This window comes from Drosophila mojavensis, unplaced genomic scaffold, assembly GCF_018153725.1.
Source record: "Drosophila mojavensis isolate 15081-1352.22 unplaced genomic scaffold, ASM1815372v1 contig_19, whole genome shotgun sequence".
NCBI classification, from domain to species: Eukaryota; Metazoa; Arthropoda; class Insecta; order Diptera; family Drosophilidae; genus Drosophila; species Drosophila mojavensis.
The window spans coordinates 4,199,691-4,221,325 of record NW_025318726.1 but is presented as its reverse complement, the minus strand read 5'-3'; the positions used below and the strand labels follow the sequence as shown (position 1 = coordinate 4,221,325).

General features: G+C 40.9%; 6 protein-coding genes across 6 annotated transcripts; 4 read left to right on the top strand and 2 right to left on the bottom strand.

Moving 5' to 3' along the window:
* The first annotated feature begins 263 nt into the window (after window positions 1-263).
* On the top strand, window positions 264-6,936 carry LOC6572121 (single-stranded DNA-binding protein 3). The gene is made up of 2 exons (XM_001998237.4): window positions 264-947; window positions 2,942-6,936. The coding sequence occupies exon 2, from the start codon at window positions 3,571-3,573 to the stop codon at window positions 4,921-4,923; it is 1,353 nt and encodes a 450-aa protein (XP_001998273.3). The 5' UTR covers window positions 264-947; window positions 2,942-3,570; the 3' UTR covers window positions 4,924-6,936.
* An 842-nt stretch (window positions 6,937-7,778) lies between these two features.
* On the top strand, window positions 7,779-11,080 carry LOC6572122. The gene is made up of 3 exons (XM_044007710.1): window positions 7,779-7,797; window positions 10,543-10,883; window positions 10,937-11,080. Exons 1-3 carry the CDS (start codon window positions 7,779-7,781, stop codon window positions 11,078-11,080), a joined length of 504 nt encoding a protein of 167 aa, XP_043863645.1.
* On the bottom strand, window positions 11,054-13,370 carry LOC6572123 (mediator of RNA polymerase II transcription subunit 17). The gene is made up of 4 exons (XM_001998239.4): window positions 13,216-13,370; window positions 12,418-13,156; window positions 11,331-12,362; window positions 11,054-11,277 (listed from the first exon to the last, which is right to left on the bottom strand). Exons 1-4 carry the CDS (start codon window positions 13,302-13,304, stop codon window positions 11,194-11,196), a joined length of 1,944 nt encoding a protein of 647 aa, XP_001998275.1. The 5' UTR covers window positions 13,305-13,370; the 3' UTR covers window positions 11,054-11,193.
* Window positions 13,371-13,420: 50 nt separating this feature from the next.
* On the top strand, window positions 13,421-14,329 carry LOC6572124 (proteasome assembly chaperone 2). Its single transcript, XM_001998240.4, has one exon. It carries the CDS (start codon window positions 13,483-13,485, stop codon window positions 14,260-14,262), a length of 780 nt encoding a protein of 259 aa, XP_001998276.2. The 5' UTR covers window positions 13,421-13,482; the 3' UTR covers window positions 14,263-14,329.
* Window positions 14,257-16,369, bottom strand: LOC6572125 (actin-related protein 5). Its single transcript, XM_001998241.4, has one exon. The coding sequence runs from the start codon at window positions 16,275-16,277 to the stop codon at window positions 14,304-14,306; it is 1,974 nt and encodes a 657-aa protein (XP_001998277.1). The 5' UTR covers window positions 16,278-16,369; the 3' UTR covers window positions 14,257-14,303.
* A 1,226-nt stretch (window positions 16,370-17,595) lies between these two features.
* LOC6572126 (importin-13) lies at window positions 17,596-21,602 on the top strand. Its single transcript, XM_001998242.4, has 9 exons — window positions 17,596-17,916; window positions 17,991-18,158; window positions 18,217-18,545; window positions 18,613-19,291; window positions 19,351-19,950; window positions 20,020-20,217; window positions 20,273-20,410; window positions 20,472-21,031; window positions 21,096-21,602. Exons 1-9 carry the CDS (start codon window positions 17,752-17,754, stop codon window positions 21,187-21,189), a joined length of 2,931 nt encoding a protein of 976 aa, XP_001998278.1. The 5' UTR covers window positions 17,596-17,751; the 3' UTR covers window positions 21,190-21,602.
* Window positions 21,603-21,635: the final 33 nt, after the last annotated feature.

Below are 21,635 nucleotides of genomic sequence, written 5' to 3'. Positions count from 1 at the left end.
AGAGATTTTATTTTTATAAACAGCTTTATCCGCCTATCTGGCAACTCTTCTTGAACAATGTGCGTGCAAGCGAGATGACCATCGTATCGACGCGCAAAGCACTTATCAAAATAATGAGCAGAAAAAAGTGTTGGTTTGTTCGTTCCTTCCCACCGAATTCGCTATTTGAAACGCGACGACGAGAAGACGACGACGGCGACGACAGCGCAACTTGTAGCAGTGAAAATATTTATACAAATAATTTACTGTGTAAAAATCGAAATACTTAATTATTAATTGAAGTGAAAATGTAAATGCAGTATTTGCCAATGAAATGAAATTCATTAAAAATGTATTTCAACGCAATAACTCGCCGTGAAAATTTCGTCGTACAGGCAAAAAAGAGCCGATTTTTAGTGAAAGAAGAAGAAGCAGTAGTAGCAGCAGCAGCAGTGAAGGCAGTAAAAGCAATCGTCGACAACGACGACGAATACATGGACAAAGCGCAGTGCGAATGAAAATTGTGTAAAGAGAAACTTGCAAAATTTACAGCAACAACAATAAGCAAGGCGAAAAGTGTGTTTAGAAAAGAAATTAAAAACACACACATATACACACAAACACAAATACTAATACAATTGCAAGTACAATCGCAATTTTGAGAATTGGTGCAAAACGTCGACAGGCGCGCGGTTTAATAATAAACAGTTATATGTATGTATGTTGTGCAAAACCATATGAGAGGACGAAGAATACGAAAAATCAATGAAATTGTAATAAAATTCCGTATTTTGTTCTCTTCATCCTCCATTTCTGTCTCTACCATGCGCTTGCTTGCTCTTTCTTGTTTTTATGATTAAATTTGCAAATAGCAGCGAGCACTACAACAGAAACATTTTGACAACCAACAAAAAACAAAAAGCAGCTCATCTATATAATACAATATACACATAGTTTGATTATACAAGGTGCGTATGCAGCAGTAACAACAACCAAATTTAGTACAGTGGAAATAAATTATAGTGGTCCTGCGTATGTGTGTGTATAGTTCAATGTAGAACGTGTGAGAAGAAATCCCGCGTACAAAAAATGATGACGTCTTCAAACTAAGATATTGTTGTTTCTGTTGTTGTTGATTTTGTCTAGCGAACAGCAGCAACAATAGTATCGAATAGTATCGCAACGTATGTAGTGTACTACATACACAGCCACACAACTAAATACATACATGCCTTACTACAGTATACCGGTATTTTGTAGCCCCCTGGTAAAAGAAGCCCAGCACGCTGTGATGCTGTTGTTGATTAACAACAACAACAACAACAAGAGCAATAACAACATCGAGATTGGGCTAGAAGAAACCCAGAAAGTGGCAAAGGCAAAACAAAAATTGAAGCTGCCAACCGAACCGTGATGTAGTCGAATTTGAATAGGCACCAAAGAGTTGACAGTGCAACAACACAAGTCAAGAAAGTATCTTTTACCTGTGCAGTGCGTCAATTAGCAATGCTGTCCAAAAAGAAATCGTGTACAGTGAGATTTCAGATTTGAAAAGAAAACATTTTCATGAGTTTAATTAAATTCATTTCATTTCCTAAATAATGCAATAATTAGATATTCTAGTTAATGGTTTGCCTTGTATTTCTATTGTTATAATATAAGAACGTGTTGTTTAATGTAACTTTTTTTTATAACAATCTGATCAATTGAACGGTGTAGAACGATATTTAAAAGTTAATTCATGTTATCTTAAAATGCAGTATAATATATGTATGAGCATATACAATTTTTCAAAATGTTCAGTTTTCCCCAATTGGAATCATTTGTTGCATTAACAAAATGCGTACACCACACAGAATATATAAAATATATACATATATTAATGTATTCTGTTGTAGAATCTGATCTATATATAATTTGATTTGTAATTAATTATATTTATAGATATTAAACTGGAATAGAAATTGTTTAATATTAATATATGACATACCCATATATTACATTAGTTTCCATTTATTACAATAGATAGAAAGTTACAATTCTAGAGAACTGAAAATTCTTAAAACTGAATGGGCTAAGGTAAAAAAGAGTACAAATCTGATGTTAATACATCAATTTACTCAGATAAATAACTGTCCCATATATTTTAATACAGTCTACAATAAATTATTGGGTAGGTGTTAAATAAATCTCTATTCATTCGAAATTACATTCAATTCATAGATATAAGCTCTTAGCTATCAAATCGCTGCTTTGACGAATTGTTATATATCTATGTTGACTGTCCTACCCAGTTGTAAAATCGCAACACACCTGTCCCCGTGCCCCCGTGCCCCCGTTTCCGAGGGTCTTATCAACACGCTCGCTTGTTGTGTCAGTGTGCGACCACTGTACCGAACAGAACAGAACAGTGCACGAAATTTGATTTGAATATAAGCATTTGACAGTCAGCGCGCGGCAACAGAAGCAGATTACGCTGCCCAGCTAGCTGTTCTGTTCCTTGCCTTTTTCAACCTACAAAACCGAGCATCACTCACTCACTCACCTGGTGAGCAAATAGAGGGGAACACACATGAGTGAACGACGCATTGAAAGTCTGTGCAATAAGTTAGTGCACAGCAAGACCAGCAATCTAAAAAGTCACGAACTACATAAATGCTTGGATAGAATACATTGGTTGACTTTATTTCAATACTTAACAATATTTAAATTAATTGAGAAATAGAAACCCCAGTTATTGCACTGTTAACAGTTGGCACGTGTAACACACTTTTTAGCTAACACTGTAGCACTTGTGCCGTTTTGTCGACAATGCGCGCGCTCCCTCGCTCTCACACGCGCGCTCAAGCCGCAGCCGTACTCTCACTCACACATACAGATTTTGCAAACACACCATACACACATACTCGCACACTCGCTCATTTGGCTCTCTTTGCTTATATATTTTTTTTTCTGCTTTCAGTGGTTGTGCAAGAAGAAGAAGCAACAATCAGGCAAAATACCTGAAAAAATAAAGAAAACATAAACGGTAAAACGAAGAAGTGGCGACAGCAAGCAGAGGCAGCAATTCAAGGTAGCGCGCTAAAAGTTTATTGTAAAACCCAAAGTAGAAGGCACAAAGTGATTTTTAAATTTCTGCTGCTTTCGAACAAACGTTAAAAACAATAAAATATAAAGAAAAATAAAAAAATGGTGGAAGCAATAGAGCGGCAGAGAACGGCTGCGTGAGCAGCGCGAGATCTGAGCGCCAATTATAAAATAACAACAACAACAACAACACACTATAGGAACAGAAACAGCAACAACACGGCATAAGCAAAATAAGAAGAGCATAGAATAGCAGCGAAAGCAACCGAAACGAGCGCGCAACAGCCGTTGAAAGCAGCAGAGGAGCCTCTCACAAAAAAGTAACGCTAAGTAAAACAAAATTTAAATAAAGTGGAAGTGGAAGTGGAAGTTGGAGCACAATAGCGAACGACAACAACATTGATAGGAGTAGAACAAACTCGAAAGAGAGTTATTTTACATCACAACAAAAACAACAACAGCAACAAAAGTTCAAGAACAACAACAACAAAACAGAATAACAGAATGTACGGTAAATCGAAGACATCCGCCGTGCCGTCTGATGCGCAGGCCAGAGAGAAATTGGCCCTCTATGTGTACGAATATCTGCTGCACGTGGGCGCCCAAAAAGCGGCACAGACATTTCTCTCGGAGATCCGATGGGAGAAGAACATAACACTGGGTGAACCACCGGGATTTCTGCACACCTGGTGGTGTGTTTTCTGGGATCTGTACTGTGCGGCGCCGGAGCGCCGCGATCAATGCGATCACAGCTCGGAGGCGAAAGCCTTCCATGACTATGGCTTTGTTAGCTCCGGCTATGGTGTGAATGGCATCGGTCCTGGTGGACCTCACAATGCCGGTGGCCCAGCACCCAGTCCACTCGGCCAGATGCCGCCGGGCGGTGATGGCGGACCAATGGGACCCGGCGGACCGATGGGTCCCAACTTTTTCCCTAATACGACAATGCGGCCGTCGCCGCCAACGCATGCCTCAAGTCCACAGCCGCCGCCTTCGCAGATGATGCCAGGTCAGCCTCCGTTTATGGGCGGACCGCGGTATCCAGGCGGACCACGACCGGGCGTGCGTATGCAGGGCATGGGCAATGAATTCAACGGCCCACCCGGACAGCCCATGATGCCCAATAGCATGGATCCCACGCGGCCGGGACCGGGAGGCGGCATGGGTCCAATGAATCCGCGCATGAATCCGCCTCGTGGCCCCGGCATGGGACCCATGGGATACGGTGGACCGGGCGGTATGCGAGGCCCGGCGCCAGGCGGACCCGGCGGCATGCCACCAATGGGAATGGGCGGCGGCGGCGGACGACCGCCTCAATGGCAGCCCAATGCGTCAGCACCCATGAATGCATACTCTTCATCGTCGCCGGGCAATTACGGACCCGGACCCGGCTCGAACGGCCCGCCTGGTCCCGGCACGCCCATCATGCCCTCGCCGCAAGATAACACGCAAGGCGGCCCTGTCGGCGGACCTGGCGATAGCATGTACTCATTAATGAAACCAGAATTCCCTATGGGCGGAGGCCCTGATGGTGGCGGCGGCGGCGGCGGACCAGGTGGCATGGGACCCATGGGTGGCGGTCCCAACTCCATGGGCCCCGTACTTAATGGCGGCGGCGGCGGACCTGATGGCACCGGCTTGGATGGCATGAAGAACTCTCCAGCCAACGGCGGTCCGGGTACGCCGCGCGAAGACTCCGGAAGCGGCATGGGCGATTATAACTTGGGCGGCTTTGGTGGACCGGGCGAAAACGATCAAACCGAATCGGCGGCCATTCTAAAGATCAAAGAGAGCATGCACGAGGAGGCCAAGCGATTCGAGAAAGACACAGATCATCCGGACTACTTTATGCCATAACAACATCATCACCAGCACCATCACCAACAGCAGCAGCATCAGCAACATCTCAATAATGTGGCAGCTGCAGTGGCAGCTGTCGTTGCTGCAGCCGCATCAAACAGCAACGGAGGAACTGGAGGAGGCGCAGCAAGCAGCTCAACGGCTGCGTCCATAGCGGCTGCGGCGCTTGGTGCAGCTGCCTCCAATTTGCTAAGCGGCGCCAGCAGCAGCAGCAACAACACCCACAGCAACAACAACAACAACCAATCTGGCAACCCGACTGTGCCCAGTGGCGCTCATTTTGCAAAAGAACTCAATTTCTAAACACACGGTAGTGAAAATCCTTGGTACATAAGCATAAAGTAAAGTAAATTAAAATAATTATTATATGTAATAGTTTAGAAAAAGAAAAATCGAACGAAAAAAATTCAGAAAAAAAAAGGCAAATATGTAAAATTGTAAACCGAACGGCTAATAATAAGCGAATCAAAACAAAAAGAACAATTTAAAAATACCATATTCCAACTCACATTCAAATTTAAATGCTAGTTGAACCGGTTCGAAACGGTAAACAAATGCGTCCAGCTGGCAACGTTGATAACAGCTGGGCCTGGTGAGAGCCAGAGGTAGGCAAGAAATTAAAGTACGGAAATCCACAAAAACAACAGCAGCAAAAAGCAAATATACTTAAATTGTAATGTTAAATCCAAGAACTACAATGTATTTAGCAAGTCTTCTGATTAGTTTAGTTGCAACAAGTCAAAACTGTAGCCCCTCATATACAATCACACTCAAACTCACACACACGATCTGTCTACTAATTTTTAGCGATTTAACAATTTTACTTGCGCTTTGCAATATTAACAAAAGTAAATAAAAAAAAAAAATTAAAAAAATTAAAAAAATTACAAAAAAATGCAAATAAAAAAGAAATTATGAAATATTAACAGCTACACCATCAATGTACATTTTCTGTTTGTGTGATTTTTTAAATATACTTATATATACATATATATATATATATATATATGTATATGTATATACATACATACATAAACTAAGTATATAAATATTTAATAATATTGTATTGTAGAAATTGAGATGGCAAACAAGATTTTTGTTAAACGCGTCTTAAAGCCGCATCATAAAGAAAAAAAAAAAACGAAAAATAGAAAATGCTTCAAATTTGAAGTAGCAAAAAAAAAAAATATATACATATATAAATATTTATAATATATTAAGGAGCATAGTTAGCATTATTAGATATGATATGCAGAGCCTTCAACACACATAAACACAAATTTGTATGTATGTGTCTATGTGTGTGTGCTTTTCTCACAATGCACGATTTTATTTGTTCTGTGTTTTGTTCTCTGTATTTTGTAAATTGTAAAGTTCATACTTTGTCGTCGTCGTCGTCGTCAATTTTAATTTCCATTTCCTTTTGGTTTCTAATTTGCTTTAAGAGTTTCTCCATAAGCCCCTTTAACCATGCCAAACTTCAGTCTGTAAATTAAATTATGTCATTTTATTGTATATTATTAAGTTCCTTTAACTGCCAATTCTGGCGAATCGAGCAATATTTCTAATATTTTCGGTTACTTTTTCGATTGGTTTCGATTTCTAAAAAAGGCAAAAGAAAAACAAAAAATTCAACGATGTCGACATTGTGGCATTAAGGCAGCGAAAAAGAAATATATATATATATATATATATATACATAATATATATAATAATTAATTGATTAAAATTACTTAAAGGCAACAGGCAACATAAATGTAGCGAACCTAACGTTTAAATAAAAAGTTTACTTGCAAAATATCATATACAAGAATTAAAGCTGTACAAAAGTTAGTTAATGTTGGCTGCATAAAGTATTTATATATTTATATATATATAAATATGTCATGCACATTTATAAGCAGAAGCATATGGAAAACCCAAGAAAAGTGTAGAATTTAGAGTTAAACCCTAGTTCATAAGCGTAAAATATTAAATAAACTAAACTAAAAAGAAAGTAACAAAAACGAATCAAAATGAAATTCTTTGCATTATAAACACAAATCCCAAAATCAATTTCATAAATAATATTATAAAACAGGAGTTCGACAAATTCTATTTTAAATATTGTATGTATATGTTTAATGTGTCGGAATTTGAAAGATATATATATATATATATATATATATATATATATATATATATATAAATATATATATATATATTGATCATGAATTATATATATTGATAATATTGAATTATCATTGAATTGATGGAACAGCAACACTTAAATAGCATCTAAGTTAAATTTATTAACTGCAAACGCTTTAATTTTAAGCGTTTCAATATGCTGGGTCTATATGAATATATAATTAGTAAACAAAACAGCAACAAATATATATATATTATAAAATAGCAACAAGGCAAGAGCTGCAAAAATCCCAGAAAAAAAACTCGATTGCATATAACAGAAAAATAATGTTTAAATAAGTATTTTAGTGTTAATTATACAATTTACAAGTACACAACACGAAAAGAAAAAAAAAAAAAAAAAAAGAAAAAACAATATAATATAAAATGAAATAAAGTTTTAAAACAATATTTGTAAAAAGTAAAGATGAGTGTTTATTTTCATTCAAATAATTTAAATTTACACCGACTATAATATCTGACTTGACTACCAATTCTATTATTTATCCAACTATATTATTGTGAGAGCCTATTTGGTGAACAAGGCCTGGCAGACCCCAGTCCGATCGATTTCAAATATCGTTTTAGCCACGTATAGAAGACAAAATCTTAATTTCCCCTCATCGTTATACCTTGAACTCATTTTCAATGGGAAATCAGGGTATAATGGTTTTGTTAAAAGTATGCAACAGGCAGAAGGAGGTGTGGCAGACCCCTCAAAGTATTCTTAATCTGGCCGACGAGATGAGTCGATTTAGTCCTGACCGTCTGGCCGTCCGTCCGCATATATGAACGTATCGGTCTCAGAAGATATATGAGCTAGACACTTGAAATTTTTTCTTAGATCCGTGTATATCACACGCATATCAAGTTTTTCTCTCAGATATTTTGTTATCGATTAAAACCCTGATCGAAAATTAGTTATTTAATCATATTTCCTACACCTTTAAAGCTAGATTTTTCAAATTTTTAAATGATGAGTCATACATATGCATATGGATTTTATAGAATTTCGATTTTTGTTGGAATTTACCCCTACCCCCTCAACCTTCAATTTGTATTATAGGCGTATTTCAATTACTTACGATCATGCATGCATGCCTATGTGTGTGTGTTTTTTGTAAGCAGAAAGATGCGAAGAATTGAAATACCCATTCTTCTACGGGTTCATCGGATTTCGTAGTCGATCAGTCTCGAGCTTTCTTACTTGTTACCACTTTTATGAAGTAGATATTTGTGTTGGATATATATATTCTATGCTATTGCCCATATTTCCTTATGAAAGTTTTATGCATTGACATTGAAGCTATCTATGAAAATCGAAGTTTATGCAATAATAGTTTTCAGTCTAAGCGCAGTCGCTATGTATATTTCAAGTATTTTTATTTCCAATTTAAAAAATCTCAAAGTTATAAATGTAATTTTATTTTAAAATATATAATCTACATCAATCAGATTCTTACTAGAAAATTCTAATTCTTACTAGAAAATTCGAATGATTGCATAAAATATTAATAAATCATTTTAAATAAGATCATTAGATAGTTAATACAAAGAATATGATGTGCTATTATCATATCGGCGTTTCTCCAGAGAGGTCAACCACAGCCAAAACATTCAAAGTCAATGAAAGCATGTTCTGCTAACACATCAAATTTAAATATTGAGACACTATGCAATGAAATATGATGCTTCGAATTTTCTCTATTTTATTTTTATTAATAAATTGAATATATTGAAAATCAGTTCTAAAGCTTTTATTTATGTACACTTACTAAAAAATAACAAAAATAAAAATAAAAAAATACATATGGTGGAAAAACTGTCTCATTCGACACGTCACCGTCGACCCTGATTAAAACTCAAAAATAAAAAATAAACTACAAAATATTTTTGAATCAAATAAAAAACATTGTAAAGATGTGCCAATTTCTAATAATTTAAAATTATTCGTAATAAATTAAGGTTTTGCGAACTGTTGTCAGGTTGAACTGTTCATTTAAAACGCGACTTACGTTTTTTGTAGCTTGCGAACCTCTTGGTTTTTTGCCTAAAATCAGGTACTAAAAGATTCACTATTCGTCAAAATAAAAAAATGTTTTGGCATTCGTTTTTTTAAACTCAAATACGTACGAATGACACATTCGCCACTAGAGAATTGCCCATATGTATAAAGTTTTCATGTTTTTATTTTAATATTTAATTTGATATATATTTTTTTATTTACATGAAATAAATAATTCAAGATATTTAAACTCAGTTTGTTTAAAATTTAAAAACTTACATTTATAATGCTTCGAAATTTAATAAAATGCAAATTTAGTTCCTGAGTAAACATAATGTTTATAACTAAAAAAATAAAAAAAATTTTCCATTTTTTTTATTATTTTTTTTTTTGGCTTTTTTATCATGAATTAATATTTATTCATATTTATATACATTTTATTCAGTCTGATTATGTAGGAGATACAAACAATTAAATTCTGTTTTAATTTTACTTATTCTTTATACTTTAGACTTTATACATTTTATACTTTTTAGCCGTCCATTTATTTAGATTTTTTTCATAATATATACAATGTATGCCGTTTGAATATATTTTTCAATTATTTGATATATAAAATATGTTTCAAATATGGAATATTACTAACACGTACATATGTATGTGCATACCTCAATCCCTACAGTGTCGCTTAAAGAAAATATGGTACAGATTAATTATGGAACAATTAAGAGATCATTTCATACTGATGAGATATTACCAATCCCAGCCGGTAATATCTCATCAGTATGAAATGATCTCTTAATTGTTGCGCTGTTTGGATTCATAATATTGTATAGAAAGCGCGCTAAATTTATATGGGGAGAGACGAAATTATCATGGACACGCACAAGCCGATTAAGTATTTACATATATATGGAGCAGAGCTGCGTCGCAATGTTCAGAACTAGTTAAATTTAACGGTTCATTGAAATTAATACTATTTGAATGATTTACTCAGGCAAAACGGAGCTATGGATGTTCTCAGTCGTTCATGAACGATAGATAATCCATTTACTGCTAATCATTCAGTCATGCAGAATTTGTTATATTGTAACGTTTATATACATGTGTATATATGCACATATAACATTTTAAATTGCCTGCCTACTAACAAACAGTGAGTGATAGATGGGCCACGCAATACCGTTAGTCCTCACTGCTTCCACATGAAACCTTGAACTGGTTCATAGCTCAGTTCCCAATTCTGGTGTGAGCATTACAATTTGAGTGTGAGTCGATTGCCGTGGCAACCGAGCGAGTGCTAGCTGGCCCACACAAATCTGCTAGGGAGTTAATTGCATTGGTTAACCACTATCCTTGCAGACTTGGTGCTGATAACGTCGGCTGCGTGTCAGTAAAATCAATAAATATGCATTTTTATATCGAGTAGGCAAACAATTGAGCGCATATCGTCTGCTATCCCTTGGGACGAAGTCAATGCGACAAAGTGGCGTCCTGTTTTTACAGTTGCCTGGGATGTGCCCGCAACGTGGCTGCCGCTGCCGCTCCAGACGTCCACTCAGATGCCCAGTCCACGACAGCGCTGCCCAATTGCCTAACCTATCGACAAGTGACAGGCGCCGGCTTCATTGCCGGCTCAGCGCCAGCCAGACGTGTCCCGGTGCTCTTCTCCACGAACCGTGGCTTGTACTTGCGTGTGGCAAGGCCGGCATCGATGCTGAGCCCACTTCTCACTGCGACTAATCAGCAATACGACATTAGCTTTTGCGATCTCGAGAGATGGGTGAGTTGATGTTCCCTTAGACAAATTACAGATCTGATACGTTCATTTCACAGAGCACAAATCGCGCCAATGTTATTAGCCTAGAGGACACATTTAGCATGCTGCAGCCGCAGCCGCAGCCACAGCTGCAGCACCAACAGCAGCAGCAGCAGACGCAACCACTGAACAGCTTTGCGGTTTATAACATACAGCGCTGAGCTGTGTTCTTTAATCGAGAGTAGCCTGGACTACTTGTACATACTGTAGCTTACTTAAATAACTTCTTTAGTAATTATAAATAATATATAAGATAACTAATATCTGCGCCTTTTCATGTTGTGTTGCTGGTCAGCGATGCCATCAGGAATTCCATTTTATTCAGAAAACTCTTTCCTTCGATTTTGTCAAAACGCACCTGTAATGGGACGATGTTAGTACATTCATAAATTCAGTAAGTCACTCACTTACTTCTTTGAAATTGCCACCCAGATTCTCCCAGAACTTCTCCGGCACCAGGGGACTGGGAAAGAAGTCTTGGCGGGGACTGCGCGCTATGTAGACCTTGACATCGATTTGCGGATCGCAGCGTATCTGAACGGCAATCATGCGATCGCTGTTGGGCGAGCCCAGCAAACAAGAACTCGCATTGCCAAGCGGTTCCACTTTGCCAATGCCCAAGTGATTGCTATTTGAGAGCACTGTCCAGGCCATGTAGCGGGCCAAGCTCACCAGGCAGCTGATCTGATGCGAATTAATCTGGCAGAGTATGAGATCTCGCAGCTCTTGTGGCTCATACGACAGTTTCATGACGCGCCCATCACGGCAAATGCACTTAAGCGAACGCTCCTTCACGTGTATGACCAGCGAAGTGCGCCCGATGGCATCGTAGCCATGTGTCACAATGTTGATCTTGACGCAGGACATTGTCGGGCTGTTCATGGCATTCCAATGCGAGACGATTTGCGGATCCTTCACGTCGCGTGCCAGCGTATCCAGTACATATTGAGTGCGCTTGCGCATGAAGATGTGCTGCGCCTGTGCAATAATTTGCTCTAATATTGTCTGCGTCTTGGTCATTTCCAATAGTGATTCCCGATCCGCTGCTGTTGGCCCCGCAATCATGCGCTTCTTGCTGGGTCCCAACGGTGCGCTGGCCGGATGTGGAAATGGATGATGCGAGTTCTTAAAGTGCACCTCCCGCAAGAGCTGATGCAGCGAGTGCTCCAACACATGATCGTGATCGTTAATTGGCGCCGGCTGGTTCGAGTCGAAGCTAGTCGAGTGGCATAGTGAGATGATTAATTGAATATTGGGCAGCAATGTGGCTCGAATCTGATTGCCAATGACTACATGGGGTATGGGCGCCTGCAGCTGAATTGCCTCGCGCGCTAGCTGGGCAAACAGTTCCTTGCAAAACAGCACATTTTGTGCGAACTCCAGTGTTTTTTGCCAAACTCCCACCTGGGCAGTTATATTGGGTCCATGGCCCATTAGATTTACCTGGGATATATGTTCGGGGTAAGTATTATATTGGACAAAAGTAAGTACTACTTACCTGTGCCGTGCAAAGATCTTCCTGATCCTTTTGTGTGATGACCTTAATGTATGCCACGCCCTGCAGCTCGGCGGGCACAATTACGCGCAACGCCGAGCTTGCCTTCAGCTGCATTCCATTGTTGGTTGTGCTGCTGCTCGTGCCGGAGGAAGCATTTGTATTGCTACCGGCACCCTCGTCGTCCAGAACTTCCTCCGCTTTGGTCACCTCAAAAGTGCCGCTCATGCCGAATTTGGAGCCCGCTGTGCGATAGCTTAGATCGCCAATGATCGCACCATTGGAGACCTTCTTCAAGCGCCAGTTTTGTCGCAGACGCAGTAGCTCAATGTGAAAGTCGGATACGTTGCGACTACGCTGCTCACTGTGGGCATTGCGTAGCCGCTCGGCCCCGCTCAACAGCACCTGAGCAGCCTGCGAAAGGGCCTTTTTCCGACTGTACACTTGCACAATGGGCTTTGTATCATCACCATTCTCCAGCAGTGGATCCAGTACTAGGTAACGCTTATCCTTGGCAATTGATATTACATCGGATAGCACACAGATTTCAGTATACGCATCCTTCAGCTTGTTGCGCACTGAATCCCAGGGCCAGAGGCTTTCCTGAAATTGATTGGCATCCTTATCATCGTCTGTTGCCGCAGCAGCTGACTTCTCCTCTTTCTTTAGATCATCCAACGACGTTTTGCTGAAGTCTATGCGTGCCGCGCACTTTGCAAGACTCTCTGAAAGCGTCGGCGGCCTATGAAGCAACTTGTTGAGAAAAAAATATATGCGATTTTGTTTCTTTCAGTAGCTCACGCTTGGTACATCTCAACGCCATCGTAAGTGATCTCTCGTATTTGGTTCTCGCACGTCGTCTCTACGGATATATTAACCGAGTTGGACATGTTTTCATCCGCTAAGTCTTCAAGAGCCGGGCATTTGCACAAAAAAGAAACACAAATAGCAAACAATCAGGGCTGCTCTGATTGCGATAGTTAAGAAACCTATCGATATTTGACGGCATATTCTGTCGTTTCACAACACAGCAACATTACTTTCATATTTTAGTTGAATTTCAATATTATGGATCAAACGGAACAAATCAACTTCAGCAATATGCTGTATCTTAAAAACAAAGCCAAATCGTTAGACGTGGCCAATTACACCGTGATCATACCCAGCATCTGTGTGGGCAACGCAGCCCAATTAGCCTGCGACCTGTTGATTGCATCGAAAAAGCTAAAGCGTATAGGAAACCTGTCTCATTCAGCTTTGATCCCGGTCTATGGGCCATCCGCATACCAGCATGAACCAAATGAGCTGGTGTCATCCTGTGAGCTGTATGAATCTGCCGAAGATAAGCTACTGGTCATACAATTTCGCACACCGCTCATTGCGCGACACACTAAAAATTTCCAAACCAATTTAGTGGAAATGCTTCAAGCAGCGCGTCGTGTTGTGATATTGAGTGGAAGCTTTGGCTTCGAGCGACGCTTTATTGATGAGTCGCCTTGGGCCTACCGTGCCAGTGACAACTTTAAGGCCGCCCACACCGCACAGCTGGAGGGAAGCACATCGCTGGTGAAGTGGAAGGAGCACACCGGCGAGCACGTCTTTGGCGGTGGCAATGGCCTGCAGTTATTCCGGGCATTTGAGGAGAAACAGGTGCCAGTCATGCTGCTCTTCCGCTATCTTCTGGAAGGCGACAACTCCACTGACGCGTCGCTGATTGTTCGCGAACTGAATGAGCTTTGTGAGGACTTTCTGCAGTTGCGTGATGGCGGCGACGGCAGCTTTAAGCTAACTGTGCCCAAGTCCTGGAATTTGTTGTTCGGAAACGAAGTAACTGAGCTACTATTTTAGTTATTAAATGTCATTTACTTGGACGTCTTAAATAATAAAATTTAATCTTTTGGTGTAGGATAGAAGAGATTGCTCGCACTGTGCTCCTTAAAGTACTCGCCGCCGTGCTCCTGGTAAAGCTGTCGAGTGGTCAAAGTCTCACTAAATCTCTTGCCGTTCGCCTGGAGGCAGGCGCCCAACCAGGCGCCTAACATGGGCTCATTAGACTCATAGATGGCAAAGCTAGATTGAAAGGGACGCAGCTCGAGCAATTCCTTAGCCAATCGTTCCTTTAATCCACGAAACTGGGCGCAGCTGCCCGTTAGGTAGACGTGATCAACCAGGCGTTGCTGCTCCTCGCCCGTGAAGAGCTTCAGCACAAAGGCAATCAGCTCGGCGAGGCCAGCCTCCGTGCATCCAATCATGCTCGGCTGAAAGAGAATCTCTGGCACCCGGATAGCTTCAACTCCGAAATGGAGCTGATAGTTCTCGGCTGCAATCAGGGCCTGCATGGCAGCATTGTTGCTGCCATCGTCGAAGTTGGCGTCGTAATGCTGCAAGATCTTCTCGTACTCGAGCATCTGTTCATTCTCTGCATCCGAGTCGCTGTCGTCGTTGTAGCGATTGATTCGTTTGTACACATCCCAGTCGTTGTCATTCATGCCGAAGCCATCGTCCTCCTCATCCCCGCCGTTTGCCTTGCGCCGTTTCTCGCTGCGAGCCAGCGTCGAGATAATCCTCATGCGTTCCTGCGCAGCATGCGTGTGCCGCTTGGCCTGCTCCTGTCGCTGCTGATGTCGTGCCTGCTTACGTTGCTGCAACTGATCTCGCTTTTCCCGCAGATCCGCCAGCCACTGCGCTTGCGGCACGCCCTCTGGCGGCTTTGGCAGCTTGTCCAGCTTATCTTGCTGCTTACTTGGCTTCGGTTGGGCAGTGGCTCGTTCCTTGACACGTTTAATGCGCGCTGTTATCGTGCCCAACAGCTTGTCCAGCTCCTCCAGATTGGCGATTTGCTGCTGCTGCAGTGCCCGTTCAAACTTCTGCAGTTTCTGTTGCTCGTAGAGCTGCCTTAGCTTGCGTAGCACCTGCAGGTAATCCTCATCCTCCTGCAGCTTCTCACGCTCCCGACGATTCTTAATGTCCAACAGTCGCAGCGCTAGCTCGCGGCGCTTCTCCTGCTTCTGCTCTGCTGTGAGCAGTGCATTGGTCGCCGTGACTTGGTTGTAGGGCAATTGAATCTTCATAACGTGCGCCTCATAGTAATCTAATTGCGCCCACTTCATCAGCTCCTCTTTGTAGTCCTGCGCAATGTGGCAGTGCTCGTGGACGAGTTTCTCGATGCGACTCGAGATGGCATTCAGGTGCACTGGGTACTTCATTTGCATCAGCCGAAACAAATAATTATTTATGTGGAATCCGCCCACGTTAAGGCGACGAACGTGCTGCAGCTGCATCTTGCCTCCCAGCACGGGAATCACGTGTGTCGTGCTATATCCAAAGGATATAATAAGTGCATCCACAACATTCTTATGTTGCTGTTGGTGGTGGTGCCAGCTGTAGAGTGCATCGATGCCATATGAGACCGCCGGCACGCTGTAGCACTCGAAGAGCAGCTCGCTCATTTGGCGGCGACTTGGATTGGGATTGGCTAGCGCTTCGGTTAAGACAATGGGATAGCCGATGCTCGTCTCACCATCAAAGCCCATTTTGCTGAAGATGTAGTCAAAGATGTGCTCTTGATGATTCCAGTTGGTGATTACATTGCGCTCGAATGGCGATTTGAGATGGGCTCGCACTGCTTCAATGTTGGTTATATCATTCCCAATTTGGATCTCGGCGTTTGCTTTCAGTTCGTCTACAGGGGTTGCCGGAGCTGCAGAGGAGTCTGGCATCTGGTTGCAATCCTTTTTGCGATCCTTTCGTGGCTTGGTCAGAACATTGCGAAATCGCAGATCAGGTTTCTTGCTATTATTCCATCCAACCCGGCATTCATACGATCCGTTGTCGATTATCAGCGAGCGCTTGGAGACGGCCATCTTAACTCATTCTCTTTATTAATATGCGAATTCTGTTTACAGCGACTTTGTTTACATTCCATGCGGACTGTAAGTGTTCTAAACAATATTGTCTTGACGTTTTACAGCACTGCAAGACCAAGTGGCAACTCTGAAACAAAACCGTTGCCATAAATCTCTAGTGGCCAAAAACGGAATTAAGTCGAGAGTTTTCAATAATTTTAAGCAAATATCTCTTAACAATTTTTGCGAAGTCTTTAATTCTATTAGGTATATATCCATTAAAACCTTTGAGAATCTAGGCCCATTGCAAATATTACATTGAGGATACTGCCACATCAGAATAAAAGTACTTTCACACTTTTGACAATTATATATCTAAGTTTTACATTTGGGAAAGTGGAACCTGCTTTTAAAAATTCTTTTTTTTAATATAGCAACGATGGTGAGTAGACCAAGTCTTTAGCGCAATTGAGTAAGCTAAGCCATTAGCCATCATTAAGAATACAAAAATTAAGAGTAGAAACACATTTAGAAAAATTTCTCGGAAACGATCAATTGTAAACTTAAATTATTTTAAATTCTGACTTCTTGCATACATTCATTTCGAATTTGAATGATACTGCAATTTGGATTTGGACTTTAAACATGTGGAGCTGTGTTTTTACAAGCAGAATGATGGATGATTTATTTTATTTCTTTAATAGCTTAAAACTTCCATCGTGTTCTGTATTAAATGGGTAAAGCCAGTATAATTTTCCTATATTTTCATTTGCTTAATGATAGAAAGAAAGATCTCAACTTATATATGAAAAGTTTGTTTGCTAATTCCAGCTCATTCTCTTTGCAGATCGAGAGAGTAAATCCTATATAGAAAATGAATTTTAATAAAGCGGAAAATTATATTACTGTTACTAATTAAATTTTTCAGAATTGAACGTTTTTTCCTTTTGTTTTCCTTTCAGGAGCTGTGATTATTAATCACGCAGTCTACATGTTCTCAATTGACCGGTAAATAATCGATAGATGCAAATTATCGTTTTACTTAACTTTACGAACGGAGCTTTTCAATCGTTGTAGATCGTTTTACGCCCTTGAGCGTGAAGTCATTATTGCGAATAAAGAGAATGAAATTAAAGATCCGAGAGTCCAATCTTAACAAGACGTTAACTATTAAATCTTATATTACTTTTACTGCTTCCTTTACTGCTAAGACTTACAGGGACCGGAAAAAAGCCGAGAAGTTTAAATCGACCGGGCAGTAAGTAATCGATATGTGCAAATTGCCTGTAAATTCTACTCATTATCGTCTAGATTTCGAATGTTCAATTTGACTTATCGATATTGTGAATGCATTAAAATTATTGGCCACCTCTAGGCGTAGGGAGCTCATTTTTGCAAAATAGAAATAATTGAAAAAGCCGAGTCCTGTTGCTGAATTGCTGGGACTTGGGCTATACAGGAATCCATTTGAATCTAGTTGAAATAGCTGAGTATGGAAAACGTGGAAACAATTGATATTGCTCGCCTGGAGGAGGCAGTGGTTGTCTTTTACCGATCCAACTCGCAGGACCAGGCAATTACACACGAATGGCTGACGAAGGCCGAGGCCAGCCCACAGGCCTGGCAGTTCGCCTGGCAGCTCATGCAGTTGGGCAAGGTAAATGGGGTGGTGGGGGATAGAGTATCTAATTGAACACCTGAAGAAAATCAATTTTGCTTTAACCACAACAGAGTCAAGAAGTGCAATTTTTCGGCGCAATAACATTACACTCGAAGTTAATGAAATATTGGCACGAAGTGCCGCCCGAAAATCGTGAAGAATTAAAGCAAAAGATCTTGGAGACAATTGTGCAATTCGCCGCTGGCCCTAAATTAGTGCTTAACCGGCTATGTCTATCGGTAAGGTCAGATTTTGTATATTATATTTATAATTTGTATAGCAACTTTTCCCTCATAGTTGAGCGCCTATATCGTGCACATGCTCGAGGAGTGGCCGTGCGCCATTGAAGAAGTAATTGAGACGTTCCAAAGTCAACGTATGCCGAATGTTAGTGCCGACGCTCAACTATGGATTATGTTGGAAGTGCTGCTGGGGATACCCGAGGAGGCACAGGTGATTCACACCTCCGTAAAGAGAGTTACGTTGCGAGGCGAGATTGGAAAGCGTGTTCCGCTCGTGCTGCAAACGATTGAAACCTTTCTGAAGCAGCAAATGGGGAATGAGTGGGACACCGAAGCTTACAGCAATATGACGCGGGCGGTGAAGTGCGTAAACGTGTGGATAAGGTAAGAATTAACTTTTTTAATCTTGAGCATGTATATGAATACTCATCCACGGGTAAATCTATTGTAGAAATATTGGCTACTGTATTGAAGGTTGCGTTAGTATCTGTGCCGTGCTGCTTGAGGTGGTGCAGAAGTGTTACTGGCCATGCATTCGCTCGGGCGTTGGCTGCATGTCCGCCGACGAGAACGAGCTCGCGGAAACTTGCCTCAGCGCAATGGTCAGCATTATAGTTCAGCCCGATTGCCACAACTATCCGAAGACGGCGGCAGTGCTGATCAAGATGTTCTTAGACTCATTATGCGACATTACACAAGTGGAATGGAAGCGCGACAACGACAATGAGGACATCATTGTGCACATCTACATGCTGTTTGTGGCCGCTGTAGAGCGACACTCGGGGCTATTCCTGAGCGGCATTACGACCACAGATCCAGAGCTATCTGCAATATGGAGTCGCATGGTACATGAGATATTGCAATGTACAGACAAGCCGGGAATTTATCCCGTTGAAGAATCATGCAGCACTATGGCATTGGCCTTTTGGTATATGCTGCAGGGCGATGTCCTTGCCATGCCCGATGAGCAGAAGCACAAATGTTGGGAGCATATAAAACCCCTATACGCACACTTGACCACCGTGCTGGTTCGTAAGTCCGAGCAGCCCGACGAGAGCTCCATTGATAAATGGAACTCGGACGATCTGGAATGCTTTCGCTGCTATCGCCAGGATATATCCGATACGTTTGTAAGCATCGAATCTACTACTAATATATCGCATATACTTATATTTAATATCGTCTGCAGATGTATTGCTATGACGTATTGGGCGATTATATATTAGAAATATTAGCAGCTATGTTAGACGAGGCCATTGTCGAGCTACAAACACATCCCACCCACTGGACAAAGCTCGAGGCTTGCATATATTCGTTTCAATCGGTGGCCGAGCACTTTGGTGGTGAGGAGTCTCGACAGATACCCAAGCTAATGCGCGTGCTCTCAGAGATCCCGTATGAGAAGCTTAACGAGAAACTTTTGGGCACTGCGCTCGAGACGATTGGGTCCTATTGCTCTTGGTTAATGGATAATCCGTCTTATATACCACCGGCTATAGATCTGCTAGTTCGGGGTCTCAACTCTACGATGTCGGCACAGGCTACGCTGGGCCTCAAGGAGCTGTGCCGCGATTGTCAAATGCAATTGAAACCGTATGCTGAACCACTGCTCGATGCTTGTCAAGCTACGCTCGTAACAGGTCGCATGAAAAATTCAGACTCAGTGCGTTTAATGTTTAGCATTGGAAAGTTGATGAGTTTGTTGCCACCGGAACAGATACCCAAATACCTGGATATCATAGTCAGTCCCTGTTTCGAAGAACTGCAGAGCATTTGCCAGGCGGGCAGCGTAAGCATATGACAATAACATACTATTTTCCATTAATATACTATTTGAATCGTTTTTCATAATATGTAGACAACTCCAGCAGCGCGCATACGGACTATTTTTCGCCTCAACATGATATCCACGTTATTTTCGTCACTTAACACAGATTTGGATGATGAGCTCAAAAATGCGCACAATGTGCAGCCAGTACTCTTAGTTATGGAAAAGACAATGCCAATATTTCGACGAATCGCCGAAGTGTGGGTGGAGGAAATAGATGTGCTAGAGGTGCCTATCCAGCTTCTATATTATGTTGCAATTGATTAAAACCATATTTCCACAGGCTGCCTGCAGCGCCTTGAAACATGCCATAGTTAATTTGAGAAGCAGCTTCAAGCCAATGTTGCAGGACTTATGCTATTTTATTGTTGCAAGCTTTCAAACTCGCTGCTGTGCACCCACCTTGGAGATATCGAAAACGGTTAGCGTCTACAGTACATCAGTAATACATAAGGATTTCGTATATATTCCCATTTTTTCAGGCCATTGTCATCTTTTTCTGGGAGGAGAACTGCAAACCGATGATGCAGCAGCTGCTGTTGGAGTTTATCCAGCATAGTTTCAAACTCTTTGAGAACACGCCCCAGCAAAACTTCTCGAATATCTCTGACACCATGGAAATGTTTTTCTCCTGTTTGACACAAATTGTTAAGAAGGTGCCGCAGGTGTTAGAGGACAAAACTATCGCGTACGATCGCCTAATTTATTATGCACAACGTGCTATGTTATTGCCAGAGAATGGACCCATCCGGGCTAGTACGCAATTTGTAACTCAGTTCGTAATGCAATCGAGAAATCATGCCCACATGACCGAAGTGATGCTGGCCTCCGGTGAGCAGATCATACAAACCGCAATGATTTGTGTGGGCTACATGACACCGCGACAGCAAGTTGAAAAATTTGCCGATGTATTTCTGTCCATTAACAAAAAATATCCAGCTGAAATGGCCGTCTGGCTAAAGAATGTAATGTCCGTACCAAATTTTCCCACTGAGCTCATTAGCGAGGCTGAAAAGCAACGTTACGTATCACTCATTATCAAGTAGGTCGAATAACAAAAGTTTGATCTTCTAAGACTAATTATTTTTTCTTAATTAATTTAACAGAATAAAAGTCAACAAACGATTACTGCAGCAACACCTTGGAGAGTTGGCCGTTAAGACGCGCGGCCTCGTCGCAATTCAATCCCCAGTTAATTAGATAACATGTTTCTGAACCTCGTGGCCAAAACTCTTATATTTTTATAGCCCATCTTAATTTTTCTATTTAGTTATTAATTGTAATTAAGACGCTCTGTAAATGTTCCTTGCGATTAAGTTGTAATTTTTTATTGATGTCAAATATTTGGCTCGAACAGGCAAAATTCGAGAGTAGTCTAAAAAAATTCCGATCTAAAACAATATATATATTAATTTAAAGAATTTTTTTTTATCCGTCTGTTAGGCTCGGAAATTTGTTTATTTGAGACCTTAGACTACCCTCATAAATTTTGCAATGATTATTTTTCCTGATTTGATTTATCAAATGTATGTTTTGGAAAAGGCTGTTTTATTTTTGACAGAAATTAACTTTTATTCATACTGTTACAAAAATTATACGCTTTTGTTAACGTTCTTCTTGGCTTTTATTACAAATTCCATAAATTT